At 40.2% G+C, this 14407-nt stretch overlaps 1 protein-coding gene across 12 annotated transcripts in view; it reads left to right on the top strand.

The window, feature by feature from the left end:
• The window catches only part of ARPP21 (cAMP regulated phosphoprotein 21), a 105087-nt gene that overhangs the window by 50067 nt on the left and 40613 nt on the right, over positions 1-14407 (top strand). For 9 of the 12 annotated variants that reach the window (XM_054631375.2, XM_054631426.2, XM_054631418.2 and 6 more), the window contains 4 exons: positions 1521-1751; positions 6044-6213; positions 7718-7822; positions 10177-10443. In XM_054631375.2, the coding sequence (XP_054487350.2) occupies positions 1521-1751; positions 6044-6213; positions 7718-7822; positions 10177-10443 (773 nt within the window). The remainder of the gene's footprint in view (positions 1-1520; positions 1752-6043; positions 6214-7717; positions 7823-10176; positions 10444-14407) is intronic. The other 3 variants (XM_077178609.1, XM_077178586.1, XM_077178585.1) reach the window with 1 other exon arrangement.

Here is a 14407-nt window from a genome sequence, read left to right as displayed (position 1 = left end):
TACAGTAACTGATGTGGAAGGAAAATTGAACTCCAGAAGTTGCATTTGCAGATGCAAGGAAGATGCCAAATACCACTTGCAGCATGATGAGGATGGCCTCTAGGAATAACTGCAATTTGTAGAAACACAGGAATCTGCAATTAAATAAAACTATTTGTTCAGGAATAATATTTCTAAATTTCTAATCTCAGTCTGTGAGGAAAGGAAAAATATGGCAACTAGTACAACTTTGATGTTTTATTGTAAGACTTATTTAATGAAACAAAAAAAATTCTTTGGAAATCTCTATTACTTTCTTGATTAAATACCAGGGAAGCAGATGTAGGGTCCTACTTATGGCAAATAGTGCACTGCTCATAGAGATGACTGTGTCTGTAGTGATTGCTGTATGAACCCAAAGTTTGAAGAAGATGGATAAAAAAATGTGTGTTACATAGCAACCTGCAGTAATCTGTGGAAAAATCCTCTGTTAAGTAACAGGATGGTGGCATGATTTCTTCGGAAGAAACCTCTTCTGCTCTCATTTCTCTAAATATGAGAAAATAAATGAATTTCAAATGCATTTGACTGAAAATGAGTTTGAACCTCTAAGCAGTTCACTACAGGGTCCACCTGCAGTATCCCATATCTGAAAGGATATAATTTGCCTCAAAGAGGTTTGCTAAACTGAAGTCTGAATTCTGCCCTTGCTTTTAGTCTGTACCTGCAGATGAACACTGTGGAGGTTAGATGCATAGACAGTGGACTCAAGTAAAATGAAAGGAGTTGCAATTCAAACATACTTTGCTCTGTGGAGCAAGCATCCATACCATCCTGCTTTAGGGAAGCTGATCACCTGAGCCTTATGCTCTCAGAAATTCTTGTCTTTTTTCTGTGAAGCAAATTACAAATTAATCAAGTAGAAGTTTGAATATTATTTTTGGGGGTTAAAACAATATGTCTTCCCATTCTTCCAGGCACAAATGTGTTTTAGCACAGTCGATTTATCTTGATTGTTCAGTTTTAATAGGTTTGATGCTGAAAAACTAAAGTGGCAAAAGTCATAGGTAGTATCTTAGGTAGCTTTAAGTTAATATGGATATTACACAGCTACCTTGTGACTGGACTGATAACTCAGTTGTTGTTGCTTTGCAGAGAATGTTAGGCAATTTTTTTTTTGTGTTCCATTTTTGTTTGTTTTTTTTTTTATTTATAAACACTGTGTTTCGTTTTTATGCCTTATGAACTGATACCTTGGTATTATAAATACATGCTGAGGATTTAGTGTTCCTCTTTGGTAAATCTGTTTATTGGCTGGAGGGAAGCTGATGTTGCATGAGGAAAGTGGGTTTTTGGATTGTGAAAATTACCACTGGGTACTGCGTTCCGCAGGGAGTGAAAATCCTGCTCCTACCAGCTGGGCATGGAGTGGTGCATCCCTTTGCAGTCTGTGAAGGTTGTCCTTGTATGTGCCCTGTCTGGTGGGGAATGGTGTCCCTTGTAACCTCCCCCTTCCTGCTGTGCTTGTGTCTCCCTGTTAGGCTCAGAGTCTTCCAGCAGTGCTGGCTCCTCAGGATCACTGTCACGAATACATCAGCCTCTCCAAAGTGCATCTCTCGTCCCTGGGGTGACAGCCAATTCTTCAGGCAGTGTGTCCTACCCTGAGAACGGGATGAGTGGCCAGGTGGCCCCCAGCAACACCAGCTATATCATTCTTCCACTTGAAGCTGCAGGGATACCTCCTGGCAGTATCCTTCTCAACCCGCACACAGGTCAGTACAGCTCCCTCCTGCCTGATTCTGCCCTTTGGGGTTTCTGATGTCAGCTGGTGAACTGGCAGGTTTCTTGTTTCCAGACATATTTTTCTGGAGGCACTTTATGAGCAAATATACGTTGAAATGATGTTTGGCAAATTGTTGTTTTCAAATGTGCAGGCAAAGCTAGATTTGATTTCTGAGGCTGTTGTGGCATAGCTGGTGGGAAATGATACAATACACTCTTGCTCCATCCCAGAGAGGATATTCATCATTCAGCAGTCCTGGTGCTCCCTGGCTCTCAGTGAATCCTCTAAGATCCCATTAGCATCAATAAGGACAGATGCTCTTCTATATCAAGCATGCTGAGATATGGTGCAACCAAAATAAAAAGTCACACTCCTAGAGATTGTGCTTAACAGCAGAACTTCAAAAGGGTTAAAGGCTGCCTTTGAATCTGCACTCCAGAATTAATTTTATGTGAGCTATATGATTAGCAATTGTATTTAAATTGTGAAGTTTGTGATAAGAGAAAGATGTAACTCTTAAATTCCTGATGGTTTTCATCATTGCAGCTCACAAACAAGGCACTTGCAAGCACCCAAGTGCTGTGGGCACTTCAGAAACTCTTCAGTTTGAACTTGAGTGCTTGATGAAAGCTTAAGGCAATTTGTTACCTCCTTGTTCTGGATGAAGTCTGGATCATGTTATGCTGTTACTCCCCACCATATTGTACTATCAGTGTTAAGAAGGTTCAGGGAGTTTGAGGGTGTGGTGCTTCTTTGGTAATTTAGACTATTCCAGTGACCCCGGCTAGCTGTGCTGTCAGCCTTAGCTGAGTTATGCTGGGTTTAAGACAAGAAAACCTGTAGTGAAATGTAGCTTCCATTATACTGAGAGCTGAGGGTTAAGCTCCAAATTTTTTTTTTTTAAGTCCTTAAAAGAACATTCAGGAACTTTTTCTTCGGGGATTTTTATTTATAACTTGTATTTTATGTGTATTACATCCCTATGTTCCACTATTTTGGTGGAAATGCCTAAAGCTTATTTGTGTGTCCACTACTAAGAATCATTCTTTTTGCCATAGTTCAGTCAAGAAAGTTACAGCCTTTAAGGAAAATACAGCCTTGGTAAGCTTTTCAGCCAGTCTTACCACAGATATTTATAGGTGGTAATATCTGGGGCTGATCAATATGTATCAGCATATTTAAAATCAAGGAGGAGTTCTTGTTTGTTTAGATTCAAATGTTGTAAGTTTGATAAGTTCTGTTCAGAGAGGTGAATTAGTAACTTGCACAAACCTTTACTCTTCTAAAGCCTTTAATCTTTAAGTGTACTTTTTTCCAAACCATTGCATTATTGACATGAGAGCCTGATCCTGTCAGCAAGGAAAAGATCCATCATTATATTCATCTACTAATTTCTGTTCTGGGAGATGACAGTTCTGTCTGCAGCACTGAAATTTCTCGGTCAATGCAGAAGACAACATTTTGTGTTCCACCATACGGTCCAGTTCCATACAAAACTCATCAGGCCTAGGCAGGAGTCAACTGGAATTCAGGTGACAGGACTGAGAAACAAATGAAAGGAAATTATGTTGCATGGAGCCCACAAACAGCTGAGAGATACTGCTTGTTCCTGGCCAGGATTGTTCTTTGGCTTGTTCCAGGCAAGGACAGAGACTGGAGCTCACCACACTTGAAAGAAAGAGCCATGTAAGAGAAACATCTCCTACATCTATCTTGTCAATTTAGAAAATTGCAGCAGCTAGTTCAGATTTTTGCATGGTACACAGGGAGTCTTTTTTTTTTTTTCTTCTATAGGTATAATGCATTTCAATACTGTCTCTAGACCAGAGCACCTTATCTTCCCTCCCTGTGTGCCTCTGTCTGCAGATGCATCATTGGGAAACCCATGCATGTTTGTATGGTTAACATTCAGGGAGCAAGTATTTTTGTGTATATATTACTTTGTGTTTCTCTCAAACCTTGTGTTTCTTTTCTGCAGCTCCCATGTAAATATATACATAATAAAGTAATGGAGAGAGCAGATTTCTTTAAAAACCTGAAATTCTTGTCTCACACTCCTAGCTTGATGCTGCTACCTTGTGCTGGAAGTCAGACTGTACTTTGGCATCTGCTGTGTTTTTCACATGCAGCAAAATACATGCTGCAAAATTATCGCTCTTTGGGCTCAGAATCTTTGCATCTTATTAGGGAAACATTACAAAAGGAGCTCCATGGGGAGGAAATTTAGATTGCTGGATGCTGTGATCAACTATCAAAGTGATGGATGCTGTCAGAAACAGAGATGAAGAGAAGACAGTTGAAAGAAAAGGAAAAAAGATCTTTGTTTCCTGTAATGAATAGATTTTTTTTCCCTGTGTCATACCATTCTTTAGCTCTTTCTTCTCCTCTTGCAGAGTGGCTACTTCCAGTCTTTTTCTCTCTTTTTGATCATAACACCGTGTCCCTTAAAGATCTTTCCTTCCTTTCACACTACATAGTCACTGACTGTGCAAGCCTCTAATGGCATCCAGAGATGCAGTCAATTTCTTCCTGCTCTGAGTATAACTCTGCTCCTTACCAGATGTTGGGAATACACACTTTCTTTTCCATATCTGCAGTTTCCTTTATTTTCTCTCCTCTGCTTTACCCTTCTCCTTCCTCAGATAGTCAAGCTTCTTACTTGCTTTGGCAAAGAACCATTTTTGTGGCTGTGCTCTCCATTTCACTTATTTCATCAGCCTGCTTTACCCTTTAAAGGTTTCTTCTTGACACATTCTTCCTTAACCCCTCTGACAATTTAAGAGCATTTACTTTTCATTGGTGCTCCTTGAAATGACATTGCAATCTTTGCCCTTCTATCAAGGTCACAGTTCATAACTTACAAATGTCTTCCCTGTTACCTTCTGATCTCTCCTTTTCATTTCTGATTTCAAGATTTCTTCATGAGAAGTCTTCTCTTTTTTTTATCTTTAAAAGTGTTGCTGGGACTTTAGACTTTCAGTTCTGCCATCTTTCATTAAGCCACAGGAAATGCTCTTTATTAGCTTCCCTTGAGCATCTGACACAGGCTTTAGGACTGTGTTATCCTGCTCACTCAGTCTTCTTTAGTACTTCTGGGGCTTATGATTCCCAAGGCTTGGGAGTCCATGCTGTAGTCACCCAGTGGGTTCACAGCAAGAATCAGGAAATCAGTACACAGAGCTGCCCCATGCTTCTTTTCCACTCACTCATGACCTTTCTCAGCATGAATGTAGTGTTGAGTTCATCCAGAAACTTGATGCTTTAGAGAGACAGAAGGCAAGGTTCTTTGGCTGGTGCTCTTAATGCATTTCTGACCATGATTCATTGGAAGGAGAAACTAAAAGGCTGAGGAGTAGATAGAACAGATAGAGATGCTTTGTAGGGTACAAATCAGAAGTTCATTTCTGTTACTCTAAGTTACAGACTTAGAGTCTCCGGATCTCTCTTTTTATCTCAGATATTCATACTTTAGTTACCTACTTCAAAGGTTATAACATCATTGCTAAAATTGCTTTTTTTTTTTTTTTGAGGTCATGGAAAACATTTTTCCTATTGAGAAATACCATTTCCTATTTGTTTTCAAGACAATGACTTGGGTAAAGTTTTTATTTTAAACAAACATTGCTTTTGCAAGATTATTCTCCCCAGCTTAATTATTTGAAGCAAAATGAGTTCAATAGCTTTAGTAGAACTCTGAAAAGAATTTGTCTTGTATATGAGAGATTCTTAAATACACCTTAAGTGTTTCTTCCTTGAAAACTGGAGTGCTAGCTCCTCTAAGCATAGGGCCCAGCTCTGTGTTATTAGAATGTGTAAGTAAATCAGTAGCAAGGGTGGGTTTGGGTTTTTTCCCCCTTTCCTACAAACCGTATTGTTTCAGAAGTAGTTGTGTACATTTGACTGCTGTTGTGTTAGAGGAAAATGTAAGGGAACATTCTCTACCTTCAGTGTTTGCTCCAAAGTTCAATTTTAATGTTAATTGATTCATCACTGAATGATTTCAAGTAACCATAGCATCTGAATCATCTTATAGCCATGGTAACTTTCCACCCATTCCTTGGAAAATCATCCTGCTGAAACAAATATCTGCTCTCTTGCCTGGAAAAAAATAAAAGCTGTCTGATACTGTAATTACTGTAATGAGATATTGTGAGTGACGAACCCTTTACTCCTCTAGCAGGTCAGCTTAAGAGCTATCAGTTAAAGCAAGATTGTTTGCTTTCACACAGCAAACAGTATTTTCTTAAAAGTGTCCAGCAAGAGCCGGGCGTTTTGTTTCAGGTCAACCGTTTGTAAATCCTGATGGGACGCCGGCAATATACAATCCTCCCAGTGGCCAGCAGACAATGAGGAGCCAGGTGGTGGGACAGTCTCAGCAGCAGCCTTCACCCCAGCAGCCTCAGCAGGTTCAACAGCCACAGCAGCAAATGGCAAGTCACCTTGTCACACAGGTAGGTGTGGTGTCACTGGAAAAAAGAAGGAGCTCTTAGGGATATGAAGAATGACCTAGAGGAAAGAAGGGAGGAATGCAGCTAGACCAAATGTCAAAAAGTTCTTTTCAACATGGATAAAACAGATGGAGAGGGAAGATTACATCTTCAATTTTATCTAAAGGATGATTTCATTTTCAAAAGTACTGTTAAGCGTGTTGGTGCATGTCTACATAAAATTAGTTTGAAAAATTCACCCATTAGTGGAAGCTGAACCATTCATTCTCAAACCAGTGCAGTCTGTAATTCTCTCCAAAGAGCCAGGGACATTCCTCTTTTGACAGCAGTGAGTTGAGTCAAAGAATAAGGTACAAGAGCTCTACAAACCCTTTCATGTCCAGTTGTATTGAGCCCAAGCTATGGGTGCTCTCCAAGCACTTTTGCCCAGTTTGTTGGTTTTCTGCCTGCACCAATATTCTGGCTGTGATCCTACTCTGAGCTAGAAGTTGTGAAGCTGCAGCAGGAAGAGCAATTTTGTTTGAGCACAGTTGGCTCTCTGGTCCCTGTGCTGGCTGTGGCACATGGCCAGACCTGGCTGAGCATGGGCAGCAGGGTTTGGGTCTGGTTCAAACTTAATTTTGTGGATTGCGTGCCTGTTCTCCCAGGGCAGAGCAGGCAGAGGGAACTACTCAAGCAAGAATCCTATATCCTGCTTAGTCACAGAGCAGCCAAGATCTACTTTGGTTCTTGTGTAGCTTTATAATTTGGCACAGCTTCATCCCAGCTTACACAGAAATACAGTGTTTGAATTCAGTGAAGTTGCTTTGATTTTACTGGGTTTGGACTTATATGGTTATGGCTCTTATTTCTTGATCTGGTCTTCACAGTTTTAGAAGACAGAGATAATACCAAACCTGTAAGAAGTTATATGAGAGGTTAAAATGAAAGGAATACTAAAGCTATTCCAAGGTAATAGTGCTGTGGAAAATTGGTTTTTTTGCTTAGATAAACATCTGCTCCAAGCTGATGGCCTGTCTGTTGGTAATTCACAGTCTGTTCTTTGTCATTTTTTAAACTCTTGTGTTCTCCCAAAGCAGCTATACAATCATTATCCCTTTGCCTATGACACACTTGGAGTTAAATCAGTCACTAACAGTGAAATTCAAATATACACTTAATCTATGCTGCTTTCCATTTTTATCTCTGCAAATTAAACATGGAATCATAATTTGGCTTTGCCTCATATTACAAGTAAGAGGGGATAGCTGTGGCTATATTTAATCTAGCAGCCATCAAATCCACGAAAAGAGGCAGAAATATCAGTAATAAATAATTGTTTGGTTTAAGGCTAAAATGAAGACTAAAATCACAGTACTTGACCTCTTGTACTCAGGCTGGTGATGAGTCACCTGTATTTTCAGAGCTGTATTTGAGATCTTTGTTCTCAATAACAAAGGTGGTGATGATGGTGCTTGTTATCTTTCTCTGGTGGAATTTATTGTCTTTCCCTTTGCTTGTTTTGCAGCCTGTTCAGACAATGCAGCCATCTTCTCAGTCAGTCCAATATCCAGCAGTTTCTTATCCTCCCCAGCATCTCCTGCCAGTCTCTCCAACACAGCAGTTTTCTGTGGTACTAAAGATTTCTTATTTCTTTTTTTTTTCCTTGAAGTTGGAGGTGTGAGTATGTATGTCCAAGAGCCTCTGGGGAGCACTGCAACAGGTGTCCCACATGAGAACCCTGTCTAAATACCTATTCACCTTTTTGCTTTGGTACTGACAGGCATTTTGTATGAGCATTCCCACTGATTCTGGTTACCTAACCCAGAGGGTGATGTTGCAGCAGGGCTCTCTACCTGCCTAGCAGACCCTTCAGAAAAATATTTTGTTCTGCCTGCTGGTAGGAGCTTACGTCTCCTCACTTAATGCCAAGTGACCTTAAATTGCTAACTTGAATAGTTGAGATTTGGGTTATTCCTCTTTTGTGTCCGCAAAGACAGGAGAAGATACCTCAAGAAAATATTATTTTATATTCTTTTATCCATATACTAAATCCACTGCCTGGATTTATTCCTTGGTGATCAGAGGACTTAGGAAGGAGAATAGCCCTGAACCAGCTGCAGAAGGTGTGGTGTGCTGTACATCATGACAATGCACCAATGGACACGTATAATGAAAATAAATAGAGTGTTCTTCTGGAGTCTGATTCTGGCTTGGTGTGCTTACAGGGCTAAGATTATACTGTTCTGAAATGAAGCTGACATTTTAAAGAGGCACCAGAAGATTTTTTTCTTTTGTTTTTCACTCTTGGTCTAGTAATCTTGTTTAAGATTGATTTATTTTTTCCCCAATGTCACGCAGTTATAGTAAGATATGTAAACAAAGCTGAATGGGTCCTTGCAGATAAAATAATGTTATTAATGACTAGTGATACCATTTAAAGGAAAAGAAATATTCCATGCTGAACAAAAGTTGCATATCTTAACGCTAAGTCTCTTTAAAAGTCTGTTGCAGGAATATCAGGTTGCCCTAGTGACAGTCACAAGAAAGCTAATATTTTTATTGGTTAATTTAATAGTGAAATTTAATCTGTATTACTATCTTCAATACACATTACATTATACAAATACTACATTGATTATATGTGTTTGAAGATTTTTTTCTCTTTTGTGAAAATCTAGAGGCATTCCTGGCTCAATGAGGTTTCTTGCAGAATCTGTTTGCAGTCATTTGTCATTCTGATAATGAATATCCTAGCTTTTTGAAGGAACAACTTCACAGAGACAACTCATGTGTCTGAATATGAATGTAGGATGACAGAAAAGTTAACAGCATTACTTCCATAGACCACCTGATGATCTGTCAGTAGTGTTTAAAACATTGATCCATACATCTGCTCTCAGTTGTGAGTGTGACTCTCTATATGTGAGGGTGAGTCCCAGAAGTGCTTTCCACAAGCAATCTTTTTATTTTGTTCTGTTTTGTTTTTAACACATTTTGACATTTCCAGACATTAAATGCTTGTACAGGATGGTTTTGGAGAATAAACACCACAGGGCTGCTAACAATATTAAGAAGTTTCTTTTAAAAAACGAGCATTTTTATGGTGCTTATTTCCTATCTGTAATTGGCATATTAGCACACAATGGAGTTTGAGTTGAGTATTTAAAGGTCTTATGATATGGGCACAAAAGAAGATGCCTAGAACCACACCCACATTTGTAAATCTTTGACCTTCACGGAATGAACTTGAGAGCATAGAATAGTATTAATCTTTTTTGCAAGAATGAACAGATACAGTTCAGAATGCATGTATTATTACTGGCATGTAATGAAGCTTAGGTCCATTGACTTTCTATGGTACGTTTCTCCTACCACAGATTTTTTTTTTTTCCCTTCAATCAAATATAGAACTTGTTTCTCTTCAACACAGAATAAAAAGCCTTGAAATAGCAACATTAGGTTTAGCTTTTTTTTAAACTTTCTCAATGTTTACAACCTTGGATTTTCAAAGCAGTCCAAAACGGGAAAGATCTGCAGCTGAATCCTACTGAATCCCTCTTGGGATCAATTTGAAACACAGGTGAAATTATCAGCAGGTGTTTGGCTGACAAATTCTGTATTTGAGGATAGAGGTATCCATAATGTTATTTCCATGCCCTTTACATTTAAAATGTCTTCTTTTGAACACTGTAAAGTTCACTTGTCATTTTGGAATTAAAGGTGAGGGTGACAGCGGGAAAGAGCCAAAATAATTGGCTTTTTTGCCAAATGATGCCATTCACCTTGCAGTCTGGAAGTCTTCGTCAAAGTATTTATAGTGATTTTCATTTTAATTGCCTCCATTTTTGCTGAGATCCTTGCAAAGTTTGGCATGGATCGGAGCTGAGTGATTCCTTTCCCCCCTCACTCTCTGAGCCAATTTTGTTTTGCTAACTCATGTGCCTGCTGCATCTGTATCCCCTTCTCCTGCCTTGTGCCCCGCAGCGCGATGACATGACAGCGCAGTTTAGCCAGATGAGCTTGAGTCGTCAGTCGTCAGGAGACAACCCCGAGTCGCCCTCTGGTCCCGTGTACCCCTCGCCCATGCTGCAGCAGCCTGCCCAGCAGACAGGTTACATCATGGCCTCCCCAAGCCAGCAGCTTCCCCCTGGAGGCTTCACGGGATCAGGAGCTCCGGTGTCCCAGCAGGTGCTGCAGCCACCACCGCCACCGCCCCAGGGCTTCGTGCAGCAGCCACCGCCACCTGCTCAGGTAGGCAAAACCCCACTGCCCCTTGGGCACCGTGACCTTCACAGCATCAGGAAGGGAACAAAAATTCCAGATCATTTTTTATTTTTCCCCTGGTAAAAGTTTAGCAGATCTTTAGGCAGCAGGGTACTCTGTTGTTTCCTGGGTTTCATCATTTCCTTCCCTCTCTTCAAAACATTTTCTGAGCATATGTTCGTAGTCCATGACACATCTGCACATGAATATGAAGGAGGAGGGTGAGTAAATGCCCACACTCCTTCTTCCCTGTGCATGTACCAAAAGAGCAAAATGCACATCAGCCCAGGTAGTCGTTAATCATATTTAATTGACTTGAACATGTGAGGTGTCACAGATCAGTAATTTTAACTGTCTTCCTGAAGACTGATTATGTTTTACTGTTCACTACCAAACATCTCTGCTTGTCTCCTGGGTACCTTTACAGAATATTGAAAGTGATTACTGTCAAGAAGTAAAATGCACAGATGACTTTCTGGCCAATTTTCAAGGCATACACATTAAAAAGACAAATTTCTTTATCCAATTATAAATAACTTCATTTAAATTCTACTTTAAATGGTATTAATAGCATTTCTCTTGCTTTCATTTTATCCTTTGGGAGAAAAAAATGTAAAAATAAAGTAAAAAACTTCACCATTTCTTTTAATGCAACTTCATTATAAACCTTATTGGAAGCGGTTGTTTGGTTGGTTGGTTTTTGCTTACTGCTTCTCACTGAAAATTTCCACTTGTGTTTATTAATGGAATTTGGTATTGACATAGGAATGAAGGATTTTTACTGTTACAGTGTTTTAAGTGGGCTAAGGATCTAGTTAATTAGATCACTAATTAACAGTAAAAGAAATCTGAGGACTGCTGGATGCTGACATCCCATAGAGGACTGTGCAATCCATAATTTCTGTGGTTGAAAAATGTGCAGCTATTTTTTCTGAAAGAAGACTTGGCAAACACAAGTTTGAAGGAGATGAAGTTCAATATAATGTGATTTCTTTTACAAAAAATTGAAAACACTGCTCGAAAAATACTGCTAGGAAAATATTTCAGTTTGCCAAATGTAGCAGGTTTGGTGGTTTTTTAAAATTTGGGAGGAAAAAACGACCCAAAGAGCAAAATTCCCTGATGAATCCATCTAGATTGTGTCTCCTAAGTATAGGGTGTCCAGGCTTTAGTTCTCATGTACAACCTCCAGGTGCCCTCAGTGTTTTCCAGCATCATTTAATCCAGCTTCACAACACTTCCAGTGAACCAGGTAAATGTGAGCACCTCCATGTTACAGGCTACCACCACAGCAGGCACTGGTGTTTCCCAGCTCTGCCAGCCAGGGTTTGCAGTGGGAGTGGAGTGGGCTGCAGGATGGTGCTGCCTGTCCTGACAGGGACCCCACACCACCTCCTCACCCCCTCGAGTGAGCCAGATGTTCAGCTCGCTCTTGGGGTCTCTGCTAGACCTGCCTTGGCTGGCCTTGAATAGGCTGCTCTGGGTGGGTTTGCCCCCTGCTCCTGCCCCTGGCTGAGCCTTGCTGGGGGAGCATTGTATTTCACCCCTGCATGCACAGCAGGGCACAGGGTTTTCACTCAGCACAGTGCAGTGTTACTTGGTGAAGCTCTTTTCTAAGTTAATCCTTGTACTGGTGCTACTTAGAGGCAAATTAACTTTTCCACGGGCCAAGTGATGAGGAGGTGCCTTTTAATGTACAGGCTGCTGTAGGACCAGTACAGTACTGGTGTGTCTAATGGTCACCATGTCTCTGTCCATTCCCCAACTGCTTTCCTCCTATAGTTTAACACAGTGGAAAGTTAACTGACAGCAGAAAAATATCTTTTGGCTTTGCAACAGCTTCAGTTATTTCACTGTGGAATGGTTTGTCCTCGGGGAAAGTGTAGAAAGGTGGGAAATTCAGTGCTGTCAGGTTCCTCTAGTTCTGCAGATAACATCCATCTCCAGCTTGTCGCTGTTCCAAAAAATCCTTGTCAGATACCTGTGGGGGAGGGCATGGCAGGGTTTAGTGTCTGCTGCCCATGCCCCTATCCCTTGAAAGCATGGTGGCCTTGTTCTGCCAGAAGGCAGAGAGGGCAACCACCCTCTGCATCTGCATGCACAGATGGGAGCTTCTAATTCACATTGCAAGTTTTTATACGTTTACTTCAATCCTAGAAAATGGTTGGATACTACATTAAGCACATGTATGGCAAATAGGAGATCCCTTTTATAAAAAATGAGAGTGAATCCCTGGGAAATAGTAGTTCTTCTGCCCTGGGAGCTTAGCTTTCTGTACAGTCAGGTAGATCCCAAATCCTTGTCCTGCCCATGGCACAGCTTTCTGTGGCAGTGGCTTTGTCAGTCTGAGTCAGCTTTGTTACTCTTTGGGGCTTAGAGGCAATAGTAAGGCTGCTCTCAGACACCGTAGCAGGTGGTCTGAGGCAGGCTCTGAGAAAAAAAGAAAGCAATAAAGATGGTAATGGAAGCAAAACATTATGTGATGCATTAATCAATGCAATGCAATCAATGTAAAAGCACTTTTATATCTTAAATGTTGCTATTGAATTTATACCAGTATAAAAGTGGCATGACTTTAATGGCTAATTAGTTCCTGTAAATGCTCTGCTGATAAGGTTGGCTGTTATACCCTGAATGCTGTTGGAAAATAGCAGTGAAAACTTGGGTGGAGATCCTGTGAGTATGATAATTTCCTTTGGGAGCTGAAAGGAGGAGAAAAAATGCTTCAAGCCTACACAACCAATAGTACTGCATTTAAATTACTAGCTTTTCTATTAAAGTTCAGTTAAATGTGGCTCTACAGCTACAGCTGCTCCCCAAGATTCTTTCTCCCAGTCTGTATTAAAGCAGAAGCAGGCTTCCCAAGAAGTGGAGAAAGAAACCTTTGGGTTTCTTTTTTGCTTCTTCTTTCATCAGAGGTATCCCCCAGCTTGACAACAAAGTCATCATTTAATAAACTGAAAATAAGGATTTCTGTTTGTTCAGCCAATTTTGTTCAGCCAATTGGGAAAAAAAAACAAAACAAACCAAACAAAAAAAACCCCACCAAAAACAAAACAAACAACAACAAAAAAAACCCACCAAAAAAAAAAAAAAACCCAAATCCCAAACTTTACCCAGGGATTTCTGAAAGGGATTTTTAGCAGCAAATGCTGGTTTGCTTTTTGTCATGGATATTGAACATATATATATACTTGCTTTCTTTATTCTCAGTTTTCTTCTCTTCCTGATAGTTTTTCTGTAGCACTTATGGACCAAACACTTTAACAGGGGTCTGCATTCTGCTTTGTAATACTTTATCAATGGTGCCTGTCTTTGCCTCTGCAAATGAAGAAGTGGAAAAAATATTAATATTATGTCAATGCGAAGGGATAGCCTCCCTGAAAAGTTATTTTCACCTCTGACTCATTCTGGAAGGTATACTGGCAAAATGATATCCAAAAGTGAGATGGCATGAATTCTTGGAGAGGCCTGGAGATGTAATTAACATGTTGAAGGATTTTTCACTTGAGTTAGTTTTGTGTCATCATTAATTTTGTGTCATCTTTAATCATCTGACTCTTGGCAGAAGCCCTCTCCTTGAGAGTCTGTAATGACCCTGAGACAAAATCTTTATTCATAGCATATCTCCTCTAGGAAACTTGTTATGAAGAAGGTTGGGGAGTCACTGCAAATGAGCAGGGCTTTCCTTGATGATCTTTGAAAATTATAATGGAGGACATCTTACAAGGCATTTTTTTTTTGTTACCTGCTACTGTAATTATAATGGAGGGGGCAGGGAGGAAGAGAAAAGACTTTGAAGAATGACTGATCCCTGTCACTTAGATATTGGGAAGAAATGGCACCTTCACGTGTCCATGCATCACTGGGGTTTCTCTTGTCTTCTTCGCTCCCTTTTGTGTGACTCTTATCAGTGGCATTAGCAATGGTGTCAGCAGCTGGATGGAAGTGC

The sequence above is a fragment of the Agelaius phoeniceus genome, chromosome 1 (assembly GCF_051311805.1).
Source record: "Agelaius phoeniceus isolate bAgePho1 chromosome 1, bAgePho1.hap1, whole genome shotgun sequence".
In the NCBI taxonomy this organism is placed as follows: domain Eukaryota; kingdom Metazoa; phylum Chordata; class Aves; order Passeriformes; family Icteridae; genus Agelaius; species Agelaius phoeniceus.
The sequence above is the reverse complement of the archived record's forward strand: the minus strand, read 5'-3'. Positions and strand labels throughout refer to the sequence as shown.